At 42.6% G+C, this 23,326-nt stretch overlaps 1 protein-coding gene across 3 annotated transcripts in view; it reads right to left on the minus strand.

The window, feature by feature from the left end:
* LOC146663066 (putative uncharacterized protein MYH16) overlaps positions 1-23,326 on the minus strand; it is a 59,901-nt gene that overhangs the window by 32,943 nt on the left and 3,632 nt on the right. For 2 of the 3 annotated variants that reach the window (XM_085415668.1, XM_085415665.1), the window contains exon 1: positions 10,985-11,131. The exons of the other annotated variant lie outside the window; for it this stretch is intronic. In XM_085415668.1, the coding sequence (XP_085271794.1) occupies positions 10,985-11,116 (132 nt within the window). In that variant the 5' untranslated portion in view covers positions 11,117-11,131. Of the gene's footprint in view, positions 1-10,984; positions 11,132-23,326 lie in introns of those variants that run through there. 3 annotated transcript variants of the gene reach the window in all.

Below are 23,326 nucleotides of genomic sequence, written 5' to 3' on the forward strand. Positions count from 1 at the left end.
ATTTTTCTGTTGCTTTTAGCTAACTAGGGTAGGCCCAGCTAGAATCCCCATGATAAAACACACATCCTTGTCTTACAATGATGTATTTTAATATATATATTAGGGGTGCAACGATATTCGTATCGATATTGAACCGTTCGATACAGTGCTTTCGGTTCGGTACGCATATGTATCGAACAATACAAAATTTGTAATTTATTTTATCAACTTTCCTTCTGACGATGCTGTCTGTGTTGAGCGCTCAGTGAATCTGCGTTCGACTACTCCGCCTAGGCTGCACTGTCGAGCGCAGATCCACTGAGCGCTCAACACAGACAGCATCATCAGAAGGAAGAGCGCAGGGCAAGCTAGCGAGACAGAAGTTAAGCTCTCCTTGCAACATGGCAAATTGAACCTCCCACCCTCATTCAGATCTGGTGTTTGGAATTATTTTGGTTTTCATGTGACGTATGACCCTGAAGGTAAGCGCGTCATGGACTAAAGTAAAACAGTATGTTGGATGTGCCACGCAATGCTTAATGCTTAATTACATGGGTGGGAACTAGTGTGTTAGCGCAGTTAGCTCGTTAACGTGTTGGCCGTCTAGCCCCACGCACGGGGCGATCAGGGGTAGCTCGTTAACGGAGATTTGCTGTGTTGTGGCGTTAAGGTCATTTCAACGAGATTAACCTAAAAGCACTAGTGGGAACACAACAAATATGACTGCACATTTACATCATCCTAGTGCAAAGACAAGTGGAAGCAGACAAAAACAACAAGCACGCATGCTACAAACTTTACCCGAGTCATTTAGACAGCCGTTAGCACATGATTCTCCTTATGGGGACCTGATATGTTTAATATGCTGCTGAGAATATAGCCCAGAAGAAGCGGATAGTATAGCTTTTATTTTGGTAAGAGCCATTTATATATATATATATATATATATATATATATATATATATATATATATATATATATATATATATATATATATATATATATACAGTCCTGATCCCCAAGGACCCCAAGAAGGGACCGGTCCCCTCCAACTACCGACCAATAACCTGCCTCAGTACCACATGGAAGCTCCTGTCAGGTATCATATCGGCTAAGATGAACAGGCACATGGGTCAATACATGAGCGGGACACAGAAAGGAATTGGCAAGAATACCAGAGGCGCAAAACACCAGCTACTGGTAGACAGAACAGTCAGCCGAGACTGCAAGACCAGACTGACCAACCTGTGCACTGCCTGGATTGATTACAAGAAGGCCTATGACTCAATGCCCCACAGCTGGATACTGGAATGCCTAGAATTGTACAAGATCAATGGGACCCTAAGAGCCTTCATCAGGAACTCAATGGGGATGTGGCGCACAACACTAGAGGCCAACTCCAAGCCCATAGCACAAGTTGCCATCAAGTGCGGGATCTACCAAGGAGATGTTCTGTCCCCACTGCTGTTCTGCATAGGCCTGAACCCCCTCAGTGAGATCATTAACAAGACTGGCTACGGATACCGACTACGGAACGGAGCAGTTGTCAGCCACCTCCTGTACATGGATGACATCAAGCTGTATGCCAAGAGTGAACGAGACATCGATTCACTGATTTTCACTGATCCACATTACCAGGCTATACAGCAATGACATTGGAATGTCGTTCGGACTGGAGAAGTGTAGTCGGATGGTAACAAAGAGAGGGAAGGTAGTCAGAACTGAGGGGATTGAACTACCAGAAGGCAACATTGCAGACATAGAGGACAGTTACAAGTACCTGGGGATCCCGCAGGCGAATGGGAACCATGAAGAGGCCGCTAGAAAAGCTGCAACCACCAAGTACCTGCAGAGGGTCAGGCAAGTCCTGAGGAGTCAGCTAAATGGTAAGAACAAGATCTGGGCCATCAACACGTACGCCCTGCCCGTGATCAGGTACCCTGCTGGGGTAATAGGCTGGCCAAAGGAGGAGATAGAAGCCACTGACATAAAGACAAGAAAGCTCCTTACCATGCATGGAGGGTTTCATCCCAAGTCCAGCACCCTGAGGCTGTACGCTAAGCGGAAGGAAGGGGGCCGGGGACTGCTGAGTGTCAGCACCACAGTCCAGGATGAGACAACGAACATCCAAGAATACATTGGGAAGATGGCCCCAACTGACCAAGTGCTCAGTGAATACCTCAGGCAGCAGAAACCCAAGAAAGAGGAGGGAGACGAGGAACCATCATGGAAGGACAGGCCCCTGCACGGTATGTACCACCGGCAGATAGAGGAGGTGGCTGATATCCAGAAATCCTACCAGTGGCTGGACAAAGCTGGACTGAAAGACAGCACAGAGGCACTAATCATGGCAGCACAAGAACAAGCTCTGAGTACAAGATCCATAGAGGCTGGGGTCTATCACACCAGGCAAGACCCCAGGTGCAGGCTGTGTAAAGATGCCCCAGAGACAATCCAGCACATAACAGCAGGGTGCAAGATGCTAGCAGGCAAGGCATACATGGAACGCCATAACCAAGTGGCCGGCATAGTGTACAGGATCATCTGTGCCGAGTATAACCTGGAAGTCCCGAGGTCAAAATGGGAGATGCCCCCAAGGGTGGTGGAGAATGACCGAGCTAAGATCCTGTGGGACTTCCAGATACAGACGGACAAAATGGTGGTGGCTAACCAACCGGACATAGTGGTGGTAGACAAACAGAAGAAGATGGCCGTAGTGATCGATGTAGCGGTTCCAAATGACAGCAATATCAGGAAGAAGGAACATGAGAAGCTGGAGAAATACCAAGGGCTCAGAGAAGAGCTCGAGAGGATGTGGAGGGTGAAGGTAACGGTGGTCCCCGTGGTAATCGGAGCACTAGGTGCGGTGACTCCCAAGCTAGGCGAGTGGCTCCAGCAGATCCCAGGAATAACATCGGAGATCTCTGTCCAGAAGAGCGCAGTCCTGGGAACAGCTAAGATACTGCGCAGGACCCTCAAGCTCCCAGGCCTCTGGTAGAGGACCCGAGCTTGAAGGATAAACCGCCCGCAGGGGCGTGCTGGGTGTTTATATATATATATAGATGTAAAATTCTGTAAAGAACAACATTTGTTAAGTGTTATACCTTGTTTACCTTTGAAACGAAATAGTATTTAAAGCTTGTCCTGCTATGCTAGCTATAACTCAGCAGTGGCGTTTTAGCTAGCATTGCTATTAGAACTACTGCTAATATTTTTATACTATCTAAGCATTTCACAACGACTGTCACTTAAAAAAACAAACAGTTTATACTTTTGATAACTTTAACTTCTACATGCTTTCTTGTCTATATTTACTGCGTTATTTAAGGTGCAAAAAAGCCCCAAAAATTCATTTATAAGAGCTGCTAATATCTCTTACCTTTTCTACCACTTCATACACAGTCTCAAAAGCCAACTACAGCCAAAAGCCAAAAACTACAAAATTGTCCTGGTAATTCACAACTGCTAGACTATAAGAGAACATATGCCACTATTACTTTTTTTTTTTTACTATTTATACTTAGTTTCAAATTCTTCACTTAGCTTAAACTCAAGTTTACCATATGTCACAGGAGGAGACACAGAGGTATAAGCAATAAAATAATTATTATAAGTAATAAGGAATATAATTAAATATACAAATAAAGAATAAAATGTCAGGCAACTGGCATTTTTAACATTTACCTGCCTTAGTTTGTGGTGTTTACTGGAGAACTTAAATATCTACAGAGTAACTTGTGTGCTTTTCCTGCTATGAAGACACCGGTTATCTTAAAAAACCAAAATTCTCCCAGCACAATATATACTCCAGAATTAGCCTAATATATGCTTTACTTTATTGTATGCTTTACCCACAGCTGCTATTCTGTGCTCCAGTGTGGTGCTATAGCTATCCCAATCCAGTTCCTCAGGTTCTGGTTCTGGTCCATTATCTGCGTGGTTCCCATTGGCTTCCTCTGAGTCATCAAAAATGGGGTGACGACACTGATTTCATCTCCCAGACATCATCTCTGTGGTACTTCCTCTACCGTACACGCTTCCAACTTCACCTGCCGCAGCTTGCCCAACAGTATTTCCGTCCCACAGCTAGGCTTAACTGAGCCTTTTTCTCTTCCTTTGACTGGGTGTACAGCTGTTCTGGTTGTTACAGGTGGGTTTGAAGAGGAGTGACAGTAGTAATTCCCTCCCTGGTGTTGCTCTCGTCTATACTCACCCTACAGATCCCCTCCCTTACACATTTGCAGCTCTGCTCACCATTCTTTTCCTTCCTTAATCTATCAGCCCTGTCTTTCTTCTTTGTTTTTTTTTATCTCGTTCTTCCACTCCCACTCAATCAGCCATTCATATGGGTGTGCTGGTATAAGCTGCTGGAATCCAAACATTCCTCTGTACTTGGACCTCTTTGAAATTGCCACTATTTGGTCCACTCTCAAGGCTGTTTCACCACAAAGGCTACCTCTGCTGCTTTATTCCCTTGCTGTAGTCCAGAAACAGGTGGTTCTCCCTAGTTTCTCGGGTGGGGATCCAAGGGTGTCCCACAGGGATGGTGGTTGGTGTAGGATGTCAGGTCCAAAGAAAAGCCTGTAAAGTTGTGCCTTTCTACCACAGAAACGCAGCCCTCAGCTGTACCCTCAAAGCCCAAGCAGAGAAAAGAAAAAACAAGGGCAGTAAGTCAGAATGCCTTTTCTCCTCTCGGTTATAATTGACATAAATGTCATGTGTGCCCACGCCCACATGGTCCCCCACAATGCCACAGCATTCATCTTAGCAAGAACAAAGAGGCGTATTGTGCTTTACATTTAAGTGTTGATAGGGGGGGTTTCCTTTGTTTTTTTTAATGAAGTTACTGAGACCCCACAAAGACTTAACCAAGCATTTCCTTATTTGAGCTAACATCAATAATGGAGATGGTACTGTGATTAAGACAAGAACAAACTTGTCAGTGGAAACTGATTACCACAGGAATATGGTGGCTGTACTGAAGCATGATAGGAGTATCATTAATGTATATATGTTATTCTTTTGAGTGATACAAGTAAAGAACAGTATCTCACATATTTTTTGTTTTAAGTTATTTTTAGGAAAGTAAAAGCCTTGGTATGTAGCATGCTACCTGTACATAATGATGTATATTTATGTCACAAAACACAGCAGAAACTATAATGAGTAAATATGTAACATTAATTATATCTAACATATATATAATTGGAAGTATCAGGAAAAACAAAATCATGTGCTGTATATGACTTATCCCCCTCTAAACCACAGAATGTGCAGCTAAAATCACACACGACCTTCCTAACTTACAAAGAGTTAGAATAACACTGAATTTAAAGTCGTCCAACAGTGGACACAGATATATGAGGCAGGACAAGCCAATGCCATCATGAAAGATATCCAGCCACAAAAAAAGACAAACATAGGCTTTCTGAGAATTTATACTGTTTTATTTTGACAATGCGGTCTGGGTTCTTATGCAGAGTGGCAGCACAGAGAGTTCTGTTCATGTTACTCCCACTAGAGCTGGAGAAGCCTGAGACTGCGCTCGTCCAGGCTGCCCAACCAGACACTGCTCATGTCCAACACCAACACTCACATATCTGACAAGCAGCTGCCAGTGACTGAGACACACAGATAACTCGAGACTATATCAGATTTTCATTATACCAACTCTAGAACCAAGTCACTTTATGAAACACAGCACATTTCCTGTTTACACTGCTGTTTTAGGTCTTATTCATTCATCCAGAGATTGAAATGACAGCTGACTGTGATTACAGAGTTATAATGTAATGTGAGGACATGGTTACTAGGCAAAAGCATAACAGGAAAGCCCTCTGGTTACATGTCTTTGGCTGTGTTGGCTTTCTCAGTGCCAAATGCAGCCAATAGTTGTATAGTGTCTCAAGCTCAAAATATTGCCACATTGAGGCCAGATGCCTGGTATTTAACTGACAGCCATCCTTTTAACATCATCAGGGTAAGATGAGTGATAACCCCAGAGGGAAGGGGAGGCTACGGGTTCATCTGCTGGATCTTTTTGCACAGATTATTTAAATGCTAACACTCCTGAGAAGCTGCACTTTTTCATAGCTGTGCTTTGAGCAAATTTAATTTAATATCTGACTACAGGAATATCAGTCTTTACAATAACCATTGTCTTGTGCTTGCAAATTGGCAACCATCCCATTTATCCGGGCTCGTTATTGCTACTAGTTTTAAATGATCGCGTGATTTCCTTATGCTGGGTTTTTTTGTCCTCCTAACCTAAAAGCAGACATCTTTTGCATATAAGGTAAATGTGTCTGGTGCAAAGTAAAGGAGAAAATATAAAAACTTCATCATGAAATATCTTCCAACTACAAAAGTAATGTGTCTCTAGCATTATTTCGCAGGCTTTCCAGTTCCAACTCCTGTCAAAATTTATCACTCCTGACTAATTTGTTCTTCCATTCATTTGCTCGCTCCCTCTTGCCCTTGAAGTCAATCTTCTATTCCCTAGCTTCTCTTTACCCTACTCACTCTTCTTCTTTACACTGCTCATTCATCTCTCCCTGCCAGTCTTTTGTCCCACAGTTCGCCTCAGGCCTCAGAAACTCCAAAGTCTATCCAGGCTGAAAGTTTTTCCACATGCAGAATTGGGGCATCTGGATAGTGCTGCAGGAAGGCACATTTATTTCCCATTAGCAGTAACTGGGCGGTAAACAGTGGCATTTTCTGTTTATATCCATTTGTACCAAAGTTGGTCTGAATATCAGAAAAAGGAAAACTCTGCTTATCATGCAGTGTCAACCCTCAAATTCCTCATTTAGTTTTACCATCTGTTCTTTAGTATTGCCTTTTTTTTTCTGTAGCCACACTAACAGGTCAGGAATGGAAAAGTTTGTCAATTTAATTTAAACTCAGATATCATATTAACTATGGATGTGCTAGTACTATGCTTGTTCTGCAGAAACCTCCTGAAATTTTTAAGCCAAGGCAGAGTTTAAAAAGTTGCAGTTCCACAAATGGACACTTGGTTTTAGATCCAAAAGTGACTCAATCGCCATATACTTCCATGTTAAAATACCTAACTTTAAAATATGAAATAACACGTTTAGAGGCTAGTAGGAAGTTTTTGGCTTTTACTGTATGTATAGTTTGCCCCTTCATAACAAATGTGCATTCTGTCATAACTCATTCTGTCATTTATCTATATACTGGATTTTTTTAATGTACACTATAAGCCGGAGTTTATTGTAGGGTTTTTACCTTACAATATAAAGCACCATAAGGCAACTACTGTTGTAAATTGAATTGAATAGTATTAATTTGAGTTGATTTAGGGCTACTTTGACTGACAAGTATTCTGTCAAAAGGATCTGTAGCTGATTGGTGTCTGCTGGCCTCACTCCAAATAACTAACTTCAAGAAAAAAACTGATAAGGAGATAGGCCACCACATACGACAGGAATAGTTCCATAAACTAGTTGAAATCATATAACAAAGCTGGTCATTCAGACCAACTTTGTACTAATTTGTAATTTGTGACCTTTCTCTCTATTGACCCAAACCACGCCTGTAAAATGCCACCACAGCATAACAAAGGTGCTGGGTGTCTGTACTGTAGGGGTTAAAAGATTTGAGTTTTTCTTTTTAATTTGTCAGCTGTCTTTCCACAAAACCAGCTGTTGAAAAGGAAAGCAAAATGATCTTTTTCACAGGCTGGATTGAATCGCTTTAGTTTAATATTGGAAAGCCAGACCAACAAAGTGGAAAACTTTCATCTTTTTGGTTGTTGAGGTTGACAGTCTAATAGTATATGACCCTTTATTAACAGTAAGCCAACAGAATGTCAATCTGCCAGAACAGTGTTGACCTAACAGGGCAGATATGCATCAGGGTTGATTCATAAGGAGGATTTTATTGTACCCCAGATAACAGATGTGTCCCTTAGCAAACAACTTGGGTAATGAAGTCTGAGACAAAACTCCCTTGGAAAACTGGAAGTCTTCCTTAGCATTAAACAACTCTGACAAGGGGTCACATTTTTCACTGCAGTCAAATCTGGAGGTCTCCAAGATATGAACTCTGCTGGCTGATCTGTCTCCTCCGCAGATTCACGTCATTATTTGTGGCTGGCTAATCTAAGCAGTGAAAAAAAGACACAGTGGGAGCCAGTGCACACCTGGTGATTTCAATAAAAAGTTATGTTCTACTCTAAAAGGGTAATAAAAAGGGGGGGGGATTATAGTCCTAACACTTTGTCTCTGCTGAAGTAACTTTATAAAATTTGGAAGAATGCTGATTATAAAGGAAATTCTTTTCCTCCGAATTAAACCCACTTTAAAGACTTACTTGTTATATCAATAAAGAAAGGAAGATCAGCTGCAAGTCATCAAACAAAGTGACTATGCAGAAGAAATCTTCTGAAGGTCACTGTAATTAGAGGCACACTGTCACGGTCCTGGGTCTCCTGACCCAGCGTTTTTAGTTCTTTGTGATTTTTGTATTATTGTACTTGTGTGTGATTTATTCTATGGCTTCTAGTTTTGATCCCTTGCCCTTCATGTCTCTCTGTGTCCCCTCTGTTCTGTGTAATTGTGTGTCTTTGCATGTTTGAGTTTCTTGTTTTCTGTCACTCTGCATTGTGCATTATGTTCTCATGGTTGGTTTTTTGTTACTCTCTCTAGTCTAGTCTCTTGTGTTCCCAGCTGAGTATTTCCCTGTGTATTTTGGTTCTTAGACCTCTGCCTTATGGTTTATGTCTCTGTATTTCTTAGTTGCTGTCTCCACTGTGTCAAGTTCGCGTCTCTGTGTGATACTTCCTGTTTTACTTTGATGGTCCGTGTCTCATGTGAATGCGTCCTGCTTTGCTTGTCTCGTCAGTCCTGATTTCTCCCAGCTGTGCCCTCCTTCTGTGTCTCATTCCCCTCGTTACTTCCCAGTGTATTTAAACCCTGTGTTTCTCTGAGTCAGTGTCGCGTCGTCCCTCTTGCTGTGTGGATCTCCCTGTGTGTCTCTCTGTGAGTTTTCCAAGTTCCCAGTTTAGATTAGTTTGTATGTTTTTTCCCTGCCAGCAAATAAAGCTGAGTTTTGAGTTCACCTCCCTGAGTCTGTGAGTCCTGCACTTTGGGTCCAACTCCTGCCTGCCGCACAGCGATTCATGACACACACAAGGACAAGAAAGATGATTGCTGGTAAAATACAGTGACAAAGGCCACGGTCCAGCTCCTTGAAAGCCTTTATGATGTATTCCATCAAAGCCATATGAAAAGTCTGCTAAGGCACTCAGCACCAATAATGACCAGATCCCATGGGCAACCCTGGAGCATTTTCAACAAATACTGGCAGCAGCACTCTCACACTAAATCCTCTGCCTGAAGGATGGATTTATTTCTCACAACTAATAAGTTATCTCGAAGCACCTAAATCTCTCTAAATAATGCCCTAACTCAATACAACATAGAAAGCAGTTATTTGAACTTTTTAAACTTTCAAGTTTTTCTTCCTGAGACATCCTAACATCAGGATTTGTGTTCAGTAAAAAGGAGCTTCTGGTTCAACTTCTAAATAATGTTTTATGGAAAAGCCGCACAAGTATAAGAAGTCGATACTGTTGCACTTGTCAGGGTTAGGTTCAAATCTTCCCCTTTATATTGAATTGTCACCTATTAACCAAATAGAGACGTTATAAGAGAAGAAGCTGTCAGGCCAAATTTAGAGTTGATTTGAACAGTAACATCTTCTAATTGTGTAACATAGCTAAAATCCAACCTAACCTACTTCTAACCCCATCGCCAAGGGGTTCACTGGTGGAAGTTAACGTTGATGTAACTACCAAAAATCTTAAACAACAGAAACCTTTGCTTCACGAAGATTGTCTGAAGCCTTACACACAGGCTTCCTAGGCATGCAGAGCACCAAAACAGGTAACACAAACTAAGTTAACCCTCTTGTTGATTTGGAGACTAGGAGAGGGGATGGTGGCCAAAAGCCCAGAGCTCATAGACAGGTGAAGGTTTCTGTTTTGTCATGTTTGTTTAGCATAGAACTCTGGGCAGTATCACAACCAAAATGGCAAGACCACCAACAAGAAGAAGAGACTGTCCCACATTTACACTCCAGTTTATATCTCAAACAGCCTGGTCCTGCAAAAGTAGTACTTGATTAGTACCTAATAGTACTCTGAAGTTGTCATAGGAGGTTACTCCTAACCTATGTTTTCAAGAAAATCTAAATGGATTTTTATTTTAATGTGAACATTTTTTGATGTAGATTAGTTAAAATGATTACTTTCTTTGTTTCCCTAACTGCTTAGACTTAAACCTATTGTTAGAGTAAGGGTTAGGATTGGGGTTGGAGTCATCACCAGACTTAATCCTCAGTGGGTAAAAGCTGAGTTCACACGTGTCACTTCAGGTATTTGCAAATTAAGAAAAAAGAAACGATATCATTTATTTGTAATTTTGCTTTTGTGCTAATGCTAGTTTTGTCGTGCTTCTTTAATGGACTGACAAGAAAATGGTTGTTCTATTTCTCCTATGAAGCTATAAAGAAGGGAATGTGCCACTCAAACACTCCTCCTTGGAATAAACCAGTAATACTGTGAGTCTGAAGCCAAGGAACAGTATGGTGCCCCACAGCACTGACAGCAGTCTGGGTACAAAAACAAATAAAAATAAGATACTTTGTGCTTCTTCACTACATGAAATAATCAGTTGGAAAATAGTCAGCACAGCAAGAAAAGGAAAATCCAGATTTAATACGACTGCCACAGTGACTCCATCCCTCTCTCTCTTTCTGTCTCTCCCTCAGCAAAGGTATCATTATCCACTTAATTTCATACACTAGGGGCTGGTATAATGACCACGTTCAAAATCCCTTATCGAGCAGAAATTCAAGCTTAATCACAAATTATGTGAGTTCCAAAGTATCAAGTTAGTGAAACAAAAGAATTTCTTATTTAAAGGGGAAAGGGAAAGAATAAAGTTGAGGCATAGAGGGAAAAGCAGCAGAGACTTACAGCTCGGTATTTAGTGGCCACCTCATTCTTTTCCTTGTTAAGCTGGGTGTTCTGCTCCTCTAGTTCATGGACCTTGGAAAGGAGCCGGTCACTCTGCTCTATGGCTCTCCTGAGCTCCTCTCTCTCCCTCATCCCTGCTTCTTCTGTATGAACGGGCTGCAAACACAGGGACCTGACCCGCAACACCACTCACACACATCTGCAAATACACGCATGCATACAGAAGGCTTGGTATTTCAGCTAGGCTGTCTGGTGCTCTCACTGAGTCTCTCTCACTTTTGTTCACTGCTGTCTGGCCTTCCCCACTCCCCAACTCCTCCAAATCCACATCTGACACACACACAAGCCCACACGTCAGGGAGTTTTGCCCTGTAAAAGACATCCAAGAATCCACCAGTATGAGCCCACATTTTCTCCCCTTTTACCTAACTGGCCTCCTGCTGGTTTGCACTGCAACAATAAAAACTAACAACTGTGCTGCTGGAAGTAAGTAAGAAATCAAGCAAGAGGTCAGCTCTCTATCATAAGACTGGTAACTCTGGATCTCCTGCCGGTGGGGGTTTTATAATAGAAGGTCTTCTCAAAATCCAGGCCACGTTTTTGATTAATGTACACCACAATTCAAGATGTCCTCAGGATTTGAATCAGTGTATGCCAAAGACTAAAAGCCAAGCTGGAGGAGTCTAAAACAAAGCTGAAGCCAACAACTTATCTAGTCACTGATAGAGTTGCAGTGAAATAAGAAAGTTGACTAGTTTTTCACCATAAAATCCCAGCTAGCCTACACTGTATGGCCACAAATAAGCTACATAACCATGTACCCGGCCCATGAATATCAGTTTTTGTGCCGATATTAATGCTAGGAAAGAATTCGAACTCTGCAGTTAGCAGCAGAGCATAGGTGACTTTTAAGCACAAGGCACCTTATCATAAGCAACCCCACTCCATAGCTTCACATGTTCTTCTGCAGTTGCTGCAGTTACTAAACCCTTCTGCTTTACAACCTGGTCTTTAATTCTGACCTCATTAGCCGTTTCCAGGTCCAAACTCTGCTTCAGGTCCCAAAGTCAGGAACACTGCAGCATCACTGAGAGTTAAAAACTGTCTAAATCCTTTTGTCTTTAATAAAATGATCAGTGTGGCTGCTCTACCAGGTGTAACATTGAAGTCTAACATCCATGAAAACAGAATTTATTAAATTTAACAGAGTTAGAAGTCAGCAGGAAGTTAGCTTGCTAGTTTCCATCTAAAGATGATACACCATCTTTCGACATAAATGAAGACAGGAAACTAAACAGCAGTGATATTTGTAAGGTTACTGAAGTTGGGCTAGCTGGTATATAATGATGTGGTGGCTAGCTACACAGCTATGGTTAGCATAACAGAAACAGTGAGGCTGGAGGATGAATGCTAACTTTTTTCCACTCGATAAAAGTTAACGATGGTTAGGGACAAATGCAATCACATGGCAGGAAAAAGATTTTTAAACGGACCAAACGTCAGTCAGGAGAACAGCTGAGATAATCCATCCACATGCTCAACCCTGCTGCTTAACACACACATGCATGTTCCTTACAAATGTGGTACTATTTAGGGGAAATAAACAGGTTTCCATCAGAGTTATTATAGTTTTTAATGTCTAATTATTTTTTATATTTATTTTTATTTTAACGTTTCTTTTAATTCAGTTTAATTTTAGTTAGTGTCCAGAGTGGGTTTGCTCACTTTGCTCACTCACTTTTAATTTTTTTGTCAAAGGTCTGCTTATAATAACCAGTACCCTTGCTTTCCAAAGGCGTAAGATTTATTTTCAAGAAGCATGGACAAATAATCAACCAAACACACATTTTCTTACTTTTGTGCTAAGTTTAGACAACCATTAGGATGTTGCTTTCTGCTGTAGCAAATGTGACCTTGAAATAGAAGCAAGGAATTTCTGAACCCTCTGATTATGAACAATAGTATTTGTCTATACTGCAAATAGAAATGTCAGCTGTTCTGCACTGAATTCTTAGACAGGGTATTTTAACACAATAAAGCCCCGCATTAAATGTAGTGCAGGAAATGGTTTCAATTCCACACAAAATGCACTATCCAAAGCAACAGACCTTCTGTCTGCTGCATACATTTAAACTTTCTGCCAGAACATATATATATTTTCTTTTATTTTCTCTGCTCACCTAACAAGATTCTGCAAGTAATTCTGGCATAACTTCTAAAAGAAACAAGAAGTGGATCTGGAATAAAACAATGTCATTATCCATTGAAGAATGGGCCTTACACAGAGTTTCTGTCTGATTTCTCAGACTTTATATCTAATTTAGTTCTGAGCTCAGATAAAATAATTATTGTGGGTGATTTTAACATCCATGTAGATGCTAAAAATGACAGCCTCAACATGGCATTTAATCTGTTATTAGACTCAATTGGTTTCTCTCAAAATGTAAAAGAACCCACCCACCACTTTAATCACACTCTAGATCTTGTTTTAACATATGGCATAGAAACTGAACATTTAACAGTGTTTCCTGAAAACCCTCTCCTGTCTGATCATTTCCTGATAACATTTACATTTACAATAATTGATTACACAGCGGTGGAGAGTAGACTTTATCAAAGTAGATGTCTTTCTGAAAGCGCTGTAACTAAGTTTAAGAATATAATCCACCCACTGTTATCATCTTCAATGCCCTGTACCAACACAGAGCAGAGCAGCTATCTGAACGCTACCCCAACAGAGGTCGATTATCTTGTTAATAATTTCACCTCCTCACTACGTACGACTCTGGATACTGTAGCTCCTGTGAAAACTAAGGTCTCTAATCAGAAGTACCTGACTCCGTGGTATAATTCTCAAACATGTAGCCTAAAGCAGATGACTCGTAATCTGGAGAGGAAATGGCGTGTCACAAATTTAGAGGATCATCATTTAGCCTGGAGAAATAGTTTGCTGCTTTATAAGAAAGCCCTCCGCAAAGCCAGAACATCTTACTATTCATCACTGATTGAAGAAAATAAGAACAACCCCAGGTTTCTCTTCAGCACTGTAGCCAGGCTGACAAAAAGTCAGAGCTCTTTTGAGCCAACCATCCCTTTAACGTTAACTAGTAATGACTTCATGAACTTCTTCACAAATAAAATTTTTATCATTAGAGAAAAAATTACCAGTAATCATCCCACAGATGTAATATTATCTACAGCTACTCTTAGTACCATTGATGTTAAGTTAGACTCTTTTTCTCCAATTGATCTTTCTGAGTTAACTTCAATAATTACTTCCTCCAAACCGTCAACGTGTCTTTTAGACCCCATTCCTACAAAACTGCTCAAAGATGTCCTGCCATTAATTAATTCTTCGATCTTAAATATGATCAACCTATCTCTAATAATCGGCTATGTACCACAGGCCTTCAAGCTGGCTGTAGTTAAACCTTTACTCAAAAAGCCATCTCTAGACCCAGCAGTCTTAGCTAATTATAGGCCAATCTCCAACCTTCCTTTCATATCAAAAATCCTTGAAAGAGTAGTTGTCAAACAGCTAACAGATCATCTGCAGAGGAATGGTTTATTTGAAGAGTTTTAGTCAGGTTTCAGAGCTCATCACAGCACAGAAACAGCTTTAGTGAAGGTTACAAATGATCTTCTTATGGCCTCTGACAGTGGACTCATCTCTGTGCTTGTCCTGCTAGACCTTAGTGCAGCATTCGATACTGTTGACCATAATATCCTATTAGAGCGATTAGAACATGCTGTAGGTATTACAGGTACTGTACTGCAGTGGTTTGTATCATATCTATCTAATAGACTCCAATTTGTGCATGTAAATGGAGAGTCCTCTTCACACACTGAGGTTAATTGTGGAGTTCCACAGGGTTCAGTGCTAGGACCAATTCTGTTTACATTATACATGCTTCCCTTAGGCAGCATCATTAGAAGACATAGCATACATTTTCACTGCTATGCCGATGACACCCAGCTCTATCTGTCCATGAAGCCAGATGACACACACCAATTAGTTAAACTGCAGGAATGTCTTAAAGACATAAAGACCTGGATGGCCGCTAACTTTCTGCTTCTTAATTCAGATCAAACTGAGGTTATTGTACTCGGCCCTGAAAATCTTAGAAATATGGTATCTAACCAGATTCTTACTCTGGATGGCATTACCTTGGCCTCCAGTAACACTGTGAGGAACCTTGGAGTCATTTTTGACCAGGACATGTCCTTCAAAGCACATATTAAACAAATATGTAAGACTGCTTTCTTCCATTTGCGCAACATCTCTAAAATTAGAAATATCCTGTCTCAGAGTGACGCTGAAAAACTAGTTCATGCATTTATTACTTCCAGGCTGGACTACTGTAATTCATTATTATCAGGATGTCCAAAAAACTCGCTGAAAAGCCTTCAGCTAATCCAAAATGCTGCAGCAAGAGTACTGACAGGGACTAGAAAGAGAGAGCATATTTCTCCTGTTTTGGCTTCCCTTCATTGGCTTCCTGTTAAATCCAGAATTGAATTCAAAATCCTGCTCCTCACATACAAGGTCTTAAATAATCAGGCCCCATCTTATCTTAATGACCTTGTAGTACCAGATCACCCTGTTAGAGCACTTCGCTCTCACTCTGCAGGCCTACTTGTTGTTCCTAGAGTATTTAAAAGTAGAATGGGAGGGAGAGCCTTCAGTTTTCAGGCCCCTCTTCTGTGGAACCAGCTTCCAGTTTGGATTCGGGAGACAGACACTATCTCTACTTTCAAGATTAGGCTTAAAACTTTCCTTTTTGCTAAAGCATATAGTTAGGGCTGGACCAGGTGATCCTGAATCCTCCCTTAGTTATGCTGCAATAGACGTAGGCTGCCGGGGGATTCCCATGATGCATTGAGTTTTTCCTTTCCAGTCACCTTTCTCACTCACTATGTATTAACAGACCTCTCTGCATTGAATCATATCTGTTATTAACCTCTGTCTCTCTTCCACAGCATGTCTTTTATCCTGTCTTCCTTCTCTCACCCCAACCGGTCGCAGCAGATGGCCGCCCCTCCCTGAGCCTGGTTCTGCCGGAGGTTTCTTACTGTTAAAAGGGAGTTTTTCCTTCCCACTGTTGCCAAAGTGCTTGCTCATAGGGGGTCATATGATTGTTGGGTTTTTCTCTGTATCTATGAAGCGCCTTGAGGTGACTTTTGTTGTGATTTGGCGCTATATAAATACAATTGAATTGAATTGAATTGAATTGAAAAGAAGGTGTTAAAAAGCATATGCTGTGTTACTGTACAGAAAGGCAGGCTCGCACGCACACACACACACACACACATGCACAAAAACCTGTTGCTGCTTGAGTGCTGGTATCTGAAAAAGAGCTTTCATTAGTTGGGCTGTCAGAGATCTGACAGCCAGTTCACTGCTCATGCCTGACAAACTGTACAGTTCGTCAGCAGGGAAAGTAGTAAGGGCATTATCATCTTTCTTAAAGTGTGTGCCGATAATTACCACGTTGTCCAAACACGGTTTAGCACATGTGTATCGCCTGACACACCTGAACTTCCTTTTGCCTGTAGTCAGATTAAACACACAATACCTTCACCTGTCAGTGCGGGACTTAATGTCTCACTTAGCTTCAATCTGCACGCCGATGCCAGAAAAAGAAGAGGAAGACAAATATGACACATCAATGGTTCACCTTTAGCATGATCACAGGGATTAACCCCTTATGCCAGCACCAGTGTTGATATTGCACAAATAAAGTACTCTCTTTATTGCAGCGCATTCCCGCTTTGTGTGAAGGCCGGGGATTACACTTGAGCAAAGGTGTCATGTTTTGACTTGAAGCTCTGAGGTGTTTCTGCACCTCTTGTCTCAGAAAAAAAACTTTCCAAGTGTCCATCTGATTCGTAGTGCTGTAAAAATTGTTTGCACTCCCTGAATATACTTTGAAGTCAACTGAGGACTATGAATATGAAAAGGGGACTTATTCTGTTGTTCTATTCTTAATCCATTTCCACTTTTATATTGATTCACAGTTCAAAAATAATCCTATTTAACTTATTCCTTGTCTTCTGAAACAAACCCCCTCCCTGACTAAACCTTCTTTTGAGTGGCTGCTACTTTTACAGTTTTTTCTGATTGCTTAAGCACATTTTTTGTAACTATTGGCTAATTTTGCAAAACTCTTCACACAAATAAGAAAACCTGTCACCCAATAATCAAAACATTGTAGTTCTCTTGCAAAAGCAAACACAGCTAGATTAACTCTTCACACCTTCGTAAAAATGGTGTTTCCGTATCAAACAGTACACACAAGCCATCATCTACTAAGCACACAATGCGCCAACTGCACACTGATGGTATGAATACAAAACACATCTGGCTTTTGCTTCCTCTGTGCACAAGGTAGGCTATGTCAGTCTGAGCTCATACTTCTGTCATAGATCCATAAGCATAGAGGAATCCAAACTTCAAGTACTGGTGTTTATTCACACACATCAAAACAAACACAAGTGTTTATTTCCAAGTATAGGATTATTTGCAATCGCCATAATGACTATATGGGTTACTTGGTCTGCAGTGAACATGCTTCCTCTGCCCCCAGCATCTGGTCATCTAGCAATTCTGTAAAGTAACAATTTCCGTATTTTTACATCAATGGTATTGGTGTGTTTCTCATTGGCATATGGCAGTGCTACAAATCTTTGTGCGAAGTGACTGTACTAACCGATTCTCATTTCAAGATGTCCTTATGGTACTTGCTACAGTGTAGCGGTTCGAGTTAGGCTGGACCCGTTGGCCAGCTACCCTCAGGGTCATTCCACGGTTGATTACATGGTCCACTATTGTAGCTCTGATGTCATCAGCAATTCTATTTCTTACTCTTCCTACCCTTCCTCTCCCCCCTCCTCATCTTCCTCTCCCCCCTCCTCGTCTTCCTCTTGCTCCTCCTTGTCCTTGTCGTCCTCTTCATCCTACTTCTTCACCTCCACGTCCTCTTCCTCCTCTACTTCTCACTCTTTCTGCTCCTTCCATTGTACTCCGCACACACAGCTTACCTGTATTATAGTGCTTAGGCTGATTGCAAAGTGAACTAATTATCTAAAAAAGTTTTCACATGTGAAAGTGTGCCAGACAGTTGGCAAATTAGTGTTAATGATAGCCATACATGTGTATACTTTTGCTAGGAGTGTGTTGGAAATTTGGTAATTGAGTGTTGTGCAGTGAATTGTGCCTACAGTTTTGCAAAGTGTGTGTTACAAAATTGCAAACTGAGTGCAAAGCAGTTTTTGTGCTTTTAGTTTTGCAAACTCAGTGAGTGGTTTTGCTATAAGTCTGAATAGTTTTAGAGATTGTGCTACAGGAATCACAGTTAGGGTTTAAGCATTCAGAAAAAACTGTAAACAGAAGATTGCAGGTGGGCGGGGCTACTGTTCTTATTACCATCATTAACATCCAAGAAAAAAATGTCTGCGTACACGGATTGCTTGCATACGTGTGCTGACCTCTAGTAGTGTAACTATGTTTAATATTTGTAATAATATAATGTGTAGCAGAAAACAAGGACAGCCATAATAGTTACTCTTTAGAATAGAATAGAATAGAATAGAATTCAACTTTATTGTCATTACACATGCACAGGTACAGGGCAACGAAATGCAGTTTGCATCCATCCAGAAGTGCTTTAGTGATATAGATATATTACAATATATATTAGCAATAATATAGATATGTGAGTATATTACAGAAATGGGTCTATTATGGTATGTTATAATGTACACGGTATGAAGTATGTTGTGAATATTCTATAACTATAAGTATGTACAGGCTGTAGTGAGTACAAGCTATGTACAGGATATGAACAGGATATAAATATGAAAAACTATACAGAATATGAAATAAATAACTTTACAGAATCTGGGATATACAGCTATACAGAAATGGGAACTATGCAAGTTGTAAACAGTTGTAGGATTAAAGATTATCGAATGTACAGAATGATTATTTACACAGAGCTATACAGTAGTGCAGTTAAGATAAGTGAGATATAATTCCTACAGAGGCTATATAAAGTGCTAGTGGTTGTGAGTGGTGGTTCAGTCCATGTTATTATTGTGTTTGAGGGTACAGTTGTCCATTGTGGGTGTGTGTATGTTCAGTCCATGAGTTTAACGTGGGTCAGATGTCAGGAGGCAGAGTTCAGGAGTCTGACAGCTGTGGGGAAGAAGCTGTTCCGGTACCTGGTGGTCTTAGTCCGGAGGCTCCTGTGGCGCCTCCCAGAGGGCAGGAGGGTGAAGAGTCCATGTGATGGGTGACTGGGGTCTTTGATGATTTTCCCAGCCCTTTTCAGACACTGCTTCCTGTAGATGTCTTTTATGGCAGGAAGTGGTGCTCCGGCGATGCGCTGGGCAGTTTTCACGACCCTCTGCAACGCCTTCCGGTCCGAGGCAGAGCAGTTCCCGTACCAGACTGTTATACAGTTGGTCAGGATGCTCTCGATGGTGCAGCGATAGAAGTTCACCAGGATGTCTGAGGACAGGTGGTTCTTCCTCAGAGTCCTCAAGAAGAAGAGGCGCTGGTGAGCCTTCTTGACCAGCTTGGAGCAGTTGGTCGTCCAGGTGAGATCCTCGGAGATGTGGACTCCCAGGAACTTGAAGCTGCTCACACGCTCCACAGCCGTCCCCTTAATGTGGATGGGTGGATGTGGGTCAGCATTCCTCCTGTAGTCCACGATGAGCTCCTTGGTCTTCTCGGTGTTAAGCAGCAGGTTGTTTCTGTCGCACCACTCAGCCAGACGATCCACCTCCTCCCTGTAGGCGGCCTCATCGTTGTCACTGATGAGGCCAATCACCGTGGTGTCATCTGCAAACTTAATGATGGTGTTGGAACCATCAGCAGGTCTGCAGTCGTGGGTGAAGAGGGAGTAGAGGAAAGGGCTCATCACACAGCCTTGTGGTACACCGGTGTTCATTGTGATGGTAGATGAGCAGCGGTTATCCAGCCGGCCATGTTGGGGGCGGTTGGTCAGGAAGTCCAGTAACCATTTGCAGATGAGGGAACTGATACCCAGTTCCATCAGTTTCCTGATGAGTTGTGAGGGGTGGATTGTATTGAATGCTGAACTGAAGTCTATAAACAGCATTCTGGCGTAGGTGTTGTTGTTGTCCAGGTGTGAGAGGACAGAGTGCATTGCGATGGAGACTGCATCCTTTGTGCTCCTGTTCCGGCGGTATGCGAATTGGTGGGGGTCCAGGGTGGGGGGGGAGACAGGATTTGAAGTGTGCTAGGACCAGTCGCTCTAAGCACTTAGTGATGATGGGGGTGAGTGCTACTGGGCGGTAATCATTGAGGCAAGATGGGTTGGAGTTTTTGGGTATCGGGACGATGGAGGTGGATTTGAAGCAGGCCGGTACCACAGCGTGGGCCAAGGACAGATTGAATATGTCTGTGAGCACTCCTGCAAGCTCCCCAGAACACGCTCTGAGAACACGCCCGGGGATGCCATCAGGGCCTGCAGCCTTGTGGACATTGATCCTGCTCAGCACCGCTCCTACATCGGTGGGGGAGAGAGTCATAGGTTGGTGGTCTGGCGTCATGTCTGCTTTGGTTGTGGTTGTGGGGTTCCCTCGCTCAAAACGAGCATAAAAGTTGTTGAGCTCGTTGAGGAAGGAGACATCAGAGGATGCGGGGGAGGGTTTGGTGGTCCTGTAGTCTGTGATGGTCTGGAGTCCTTGCCACATGCGTCGGGGGTTGGAGTTGGAGAAGTGTTCTTCTACCTTCTTTTTGTAATGGTGTTTGGCTTTTTTGATGCCCTTCTTTAGATTAGCCCTGGCTGTACTGTAGGCGTGTGCATCTCCTGACCTAAAGGCAGTGTTGCGGGCCTTCAGGAGGAGACGAACATCCCGGTTCATCCAAGGCTTCTGGTTGGGGTACATGGTGATCCGTTTCTGGGTGGTGACACTGTCTGTGGTTTTGGAGATGTAATCCAGTACAGATGAGGCGTACTGGTCCAGGTCTGTGTGGGTGAACATATTCCAGTCTGTGTTTTTAAATCTGTCCTGGAGCACTGCGTCTGTCCCCTCTGGCCACACTTTAATTGTCCTCACAGCAGGTTTCACACGTTGGATGAGTGGTGAATACCGAGGTGTGAGGAACAGGGAGAGATGGTCCGATTGTCCAATGTGGGGGAGGGGTGTGGCTTTGTAGGCTCCAGCCAGGTTGGAATACACATGGTCTAAAGTCTTGTCTCCTCTGGTGTGGCAGGAGACATGTTGGTGGAATCTGGGGAGGACTGTCTTTAAGTTGGTGTGGTTGAAGTCGCCAGCAACAATAAAAGCAGCCTCGGGGTGTTTATTCTGGTGTTTGTTAATGGCTGCAGAAAGTTCTTTCATGGCCAACCTAGCATTAGCGTCGGGGGGTATATACACGGCAGTGAGTATGATCGAAGTGAATTCTCTGGGGAGATAATAAGGTCTGCATTTGACCATTAAAAACTCCGCATTAGGTGAGCAGTGACTCTCAGTAGTAGTGGAGTTCATGCACCAAGCATTGTTAATATAAATGCACAAACCTCCACCTCTGGTCTTGCCGGAGTCATCTGCTAGCCTGTCGGCTCGGTGTGTGTGGCGTCCTGCTAACTCGATAGCATTGTCCGGGCAGCTGTTGTTCAGCCATGTTTCGGTGAAAAACATGACATTTGAGTCCATAATCCGTCTGTTGTTAGTGATGGAGAGCCGTATCTCATCCATTTTGTTTGCCAGAGAACGGACATTGGCGAGAAAAATACTGGGTAAAGGCAGCCGGTGTGGTGTTAGCTTTAGCTTAGCCCGTAGCCCTCCGCGCCTACCTCGCCTTTGTTTACGATCTCGGCGCCGTCTGCATGCACTTCCGCCCAGCCGGGGAGAGTGGGCAGCCTCCGGTGTTCTGGAGATCTCTGGGATGAGTCGGAGATCGGCGATAAAACTGTTGGAGTTGTGAGTCCAGATGTCCAGAAGCTCTTGTCTGCTGTAGGTCAGCAACGCACAGCAATTCTGGACGAATAATCCGGTTAAAAGTAGATAAAAAACCGCTAAATAGCAGATTCTGGAGAGACACTGAGCCTCGCGTTGTTCACGCGCCGCCATCTTTAGTAGTTACCACTAGGGTTGCCAACCGTCCCTTAAAATACGGAATCGTCCCGTATTTCGAAACAAAAGTACACGTCCCGTATTGAGCTAATAAGGGACGCACTTTGTCCCGTAATACAGTGAGAATCAAAAGTAGTCTATAAATGTTTATGGAATTAACACTTTGTTTGAAAACATAATTCCCAGCCCCTCTCCTGCTTTGTGACCAATGAGCTGACAGCACACTTATGACAATTCGAGTATGACAATTCAGATTACCGCTCATCTCATTGGTCGAGGAAAGGTCGCTTGCGGAGAAAATACCGGAAGACAACAGATGACCACAACAAGAAGCATGGCCAACAGGGGAACAAACGCCGACTCTGCGGTGCAAGTCTCGGATGACAGTACACCTAAAGCTGGGCAAACACTGTGCGATTTTTTCAGTCACGTTATTCAGCTCCTGCTCAAACTGCATGATTGACTCGCAGGGGTTAGAAGTTCGTATGTCACGATGTACTCTCACACTATACCGCCCGATGCTCTGATGCGACCTGAGTGCTCACACTGTGCCTCCATAACATGAAGGTTATAACAGAAAATCTGTCGCTCGCTCTCTCTGTCTTTCACTCACACAGACACACCACCATCAACTTTGCTAAATTGCTAATGAAAAACATGATCAGGCAGCTGTGATTGAGCAGCAGTGTAAATCCAACTATTTTCACGGTTGTTGTGGTCGTGATAATTTTGTGATGCCACATCGAAAAGGCTCGGATGAGCTTTCCAAAGTTCTACAAGTTGTGCCTCCATCGCTTGTGTCCAGATCACACGCTGCACAGCTGTGCTGCTCCATCTTTTTCACCAACGTTTACGTTTGCGCGTGAGCAGTGTGAGCGCCTGTGGTGACACCCTCACGAGCGATTGATGATCGGGAGCTGGTCGTGAGGTGTTAATCACTTCTCGTTACCCCACGTATACTACACGACGCACGATGAAGGCCAAAATCGGTCCGATCACTCAAAAATCGGCTCAAAATGGGCCAAAAATCGCACAGTGTGAGCCCAGCATTAGAGCAGCAATGTTTGTTCCCCTCAGAGAAAGGGAAGAATGGGAAAAGGAAAACACCTGGCTGGAAAACGTTAATATGGGCATGTGCAGTGAATATCAGCGCTATGTGGCCAGAAGTGTGATAATATAATTTATTTTGTGTAATAAACAACTGCAAGGATAGATGATTACAACAAATTGATG

This window comes from Rhamphochromis longiceps, linkage group LG8 (assembly GCF_057381845.1).
Source record: "Rhamphochromis longiceps isolate RC_006_pf linkage group LG8, R_longiceps_female_GT1.1, whole genome shotgun sequence".
Lineage (NCBI taxonomy): Eukaryota > Metazoa > Chordata > Actinopteri > Cichliformes > Cichlidae > Rhamphochromis > Rhamphochromis longiceps.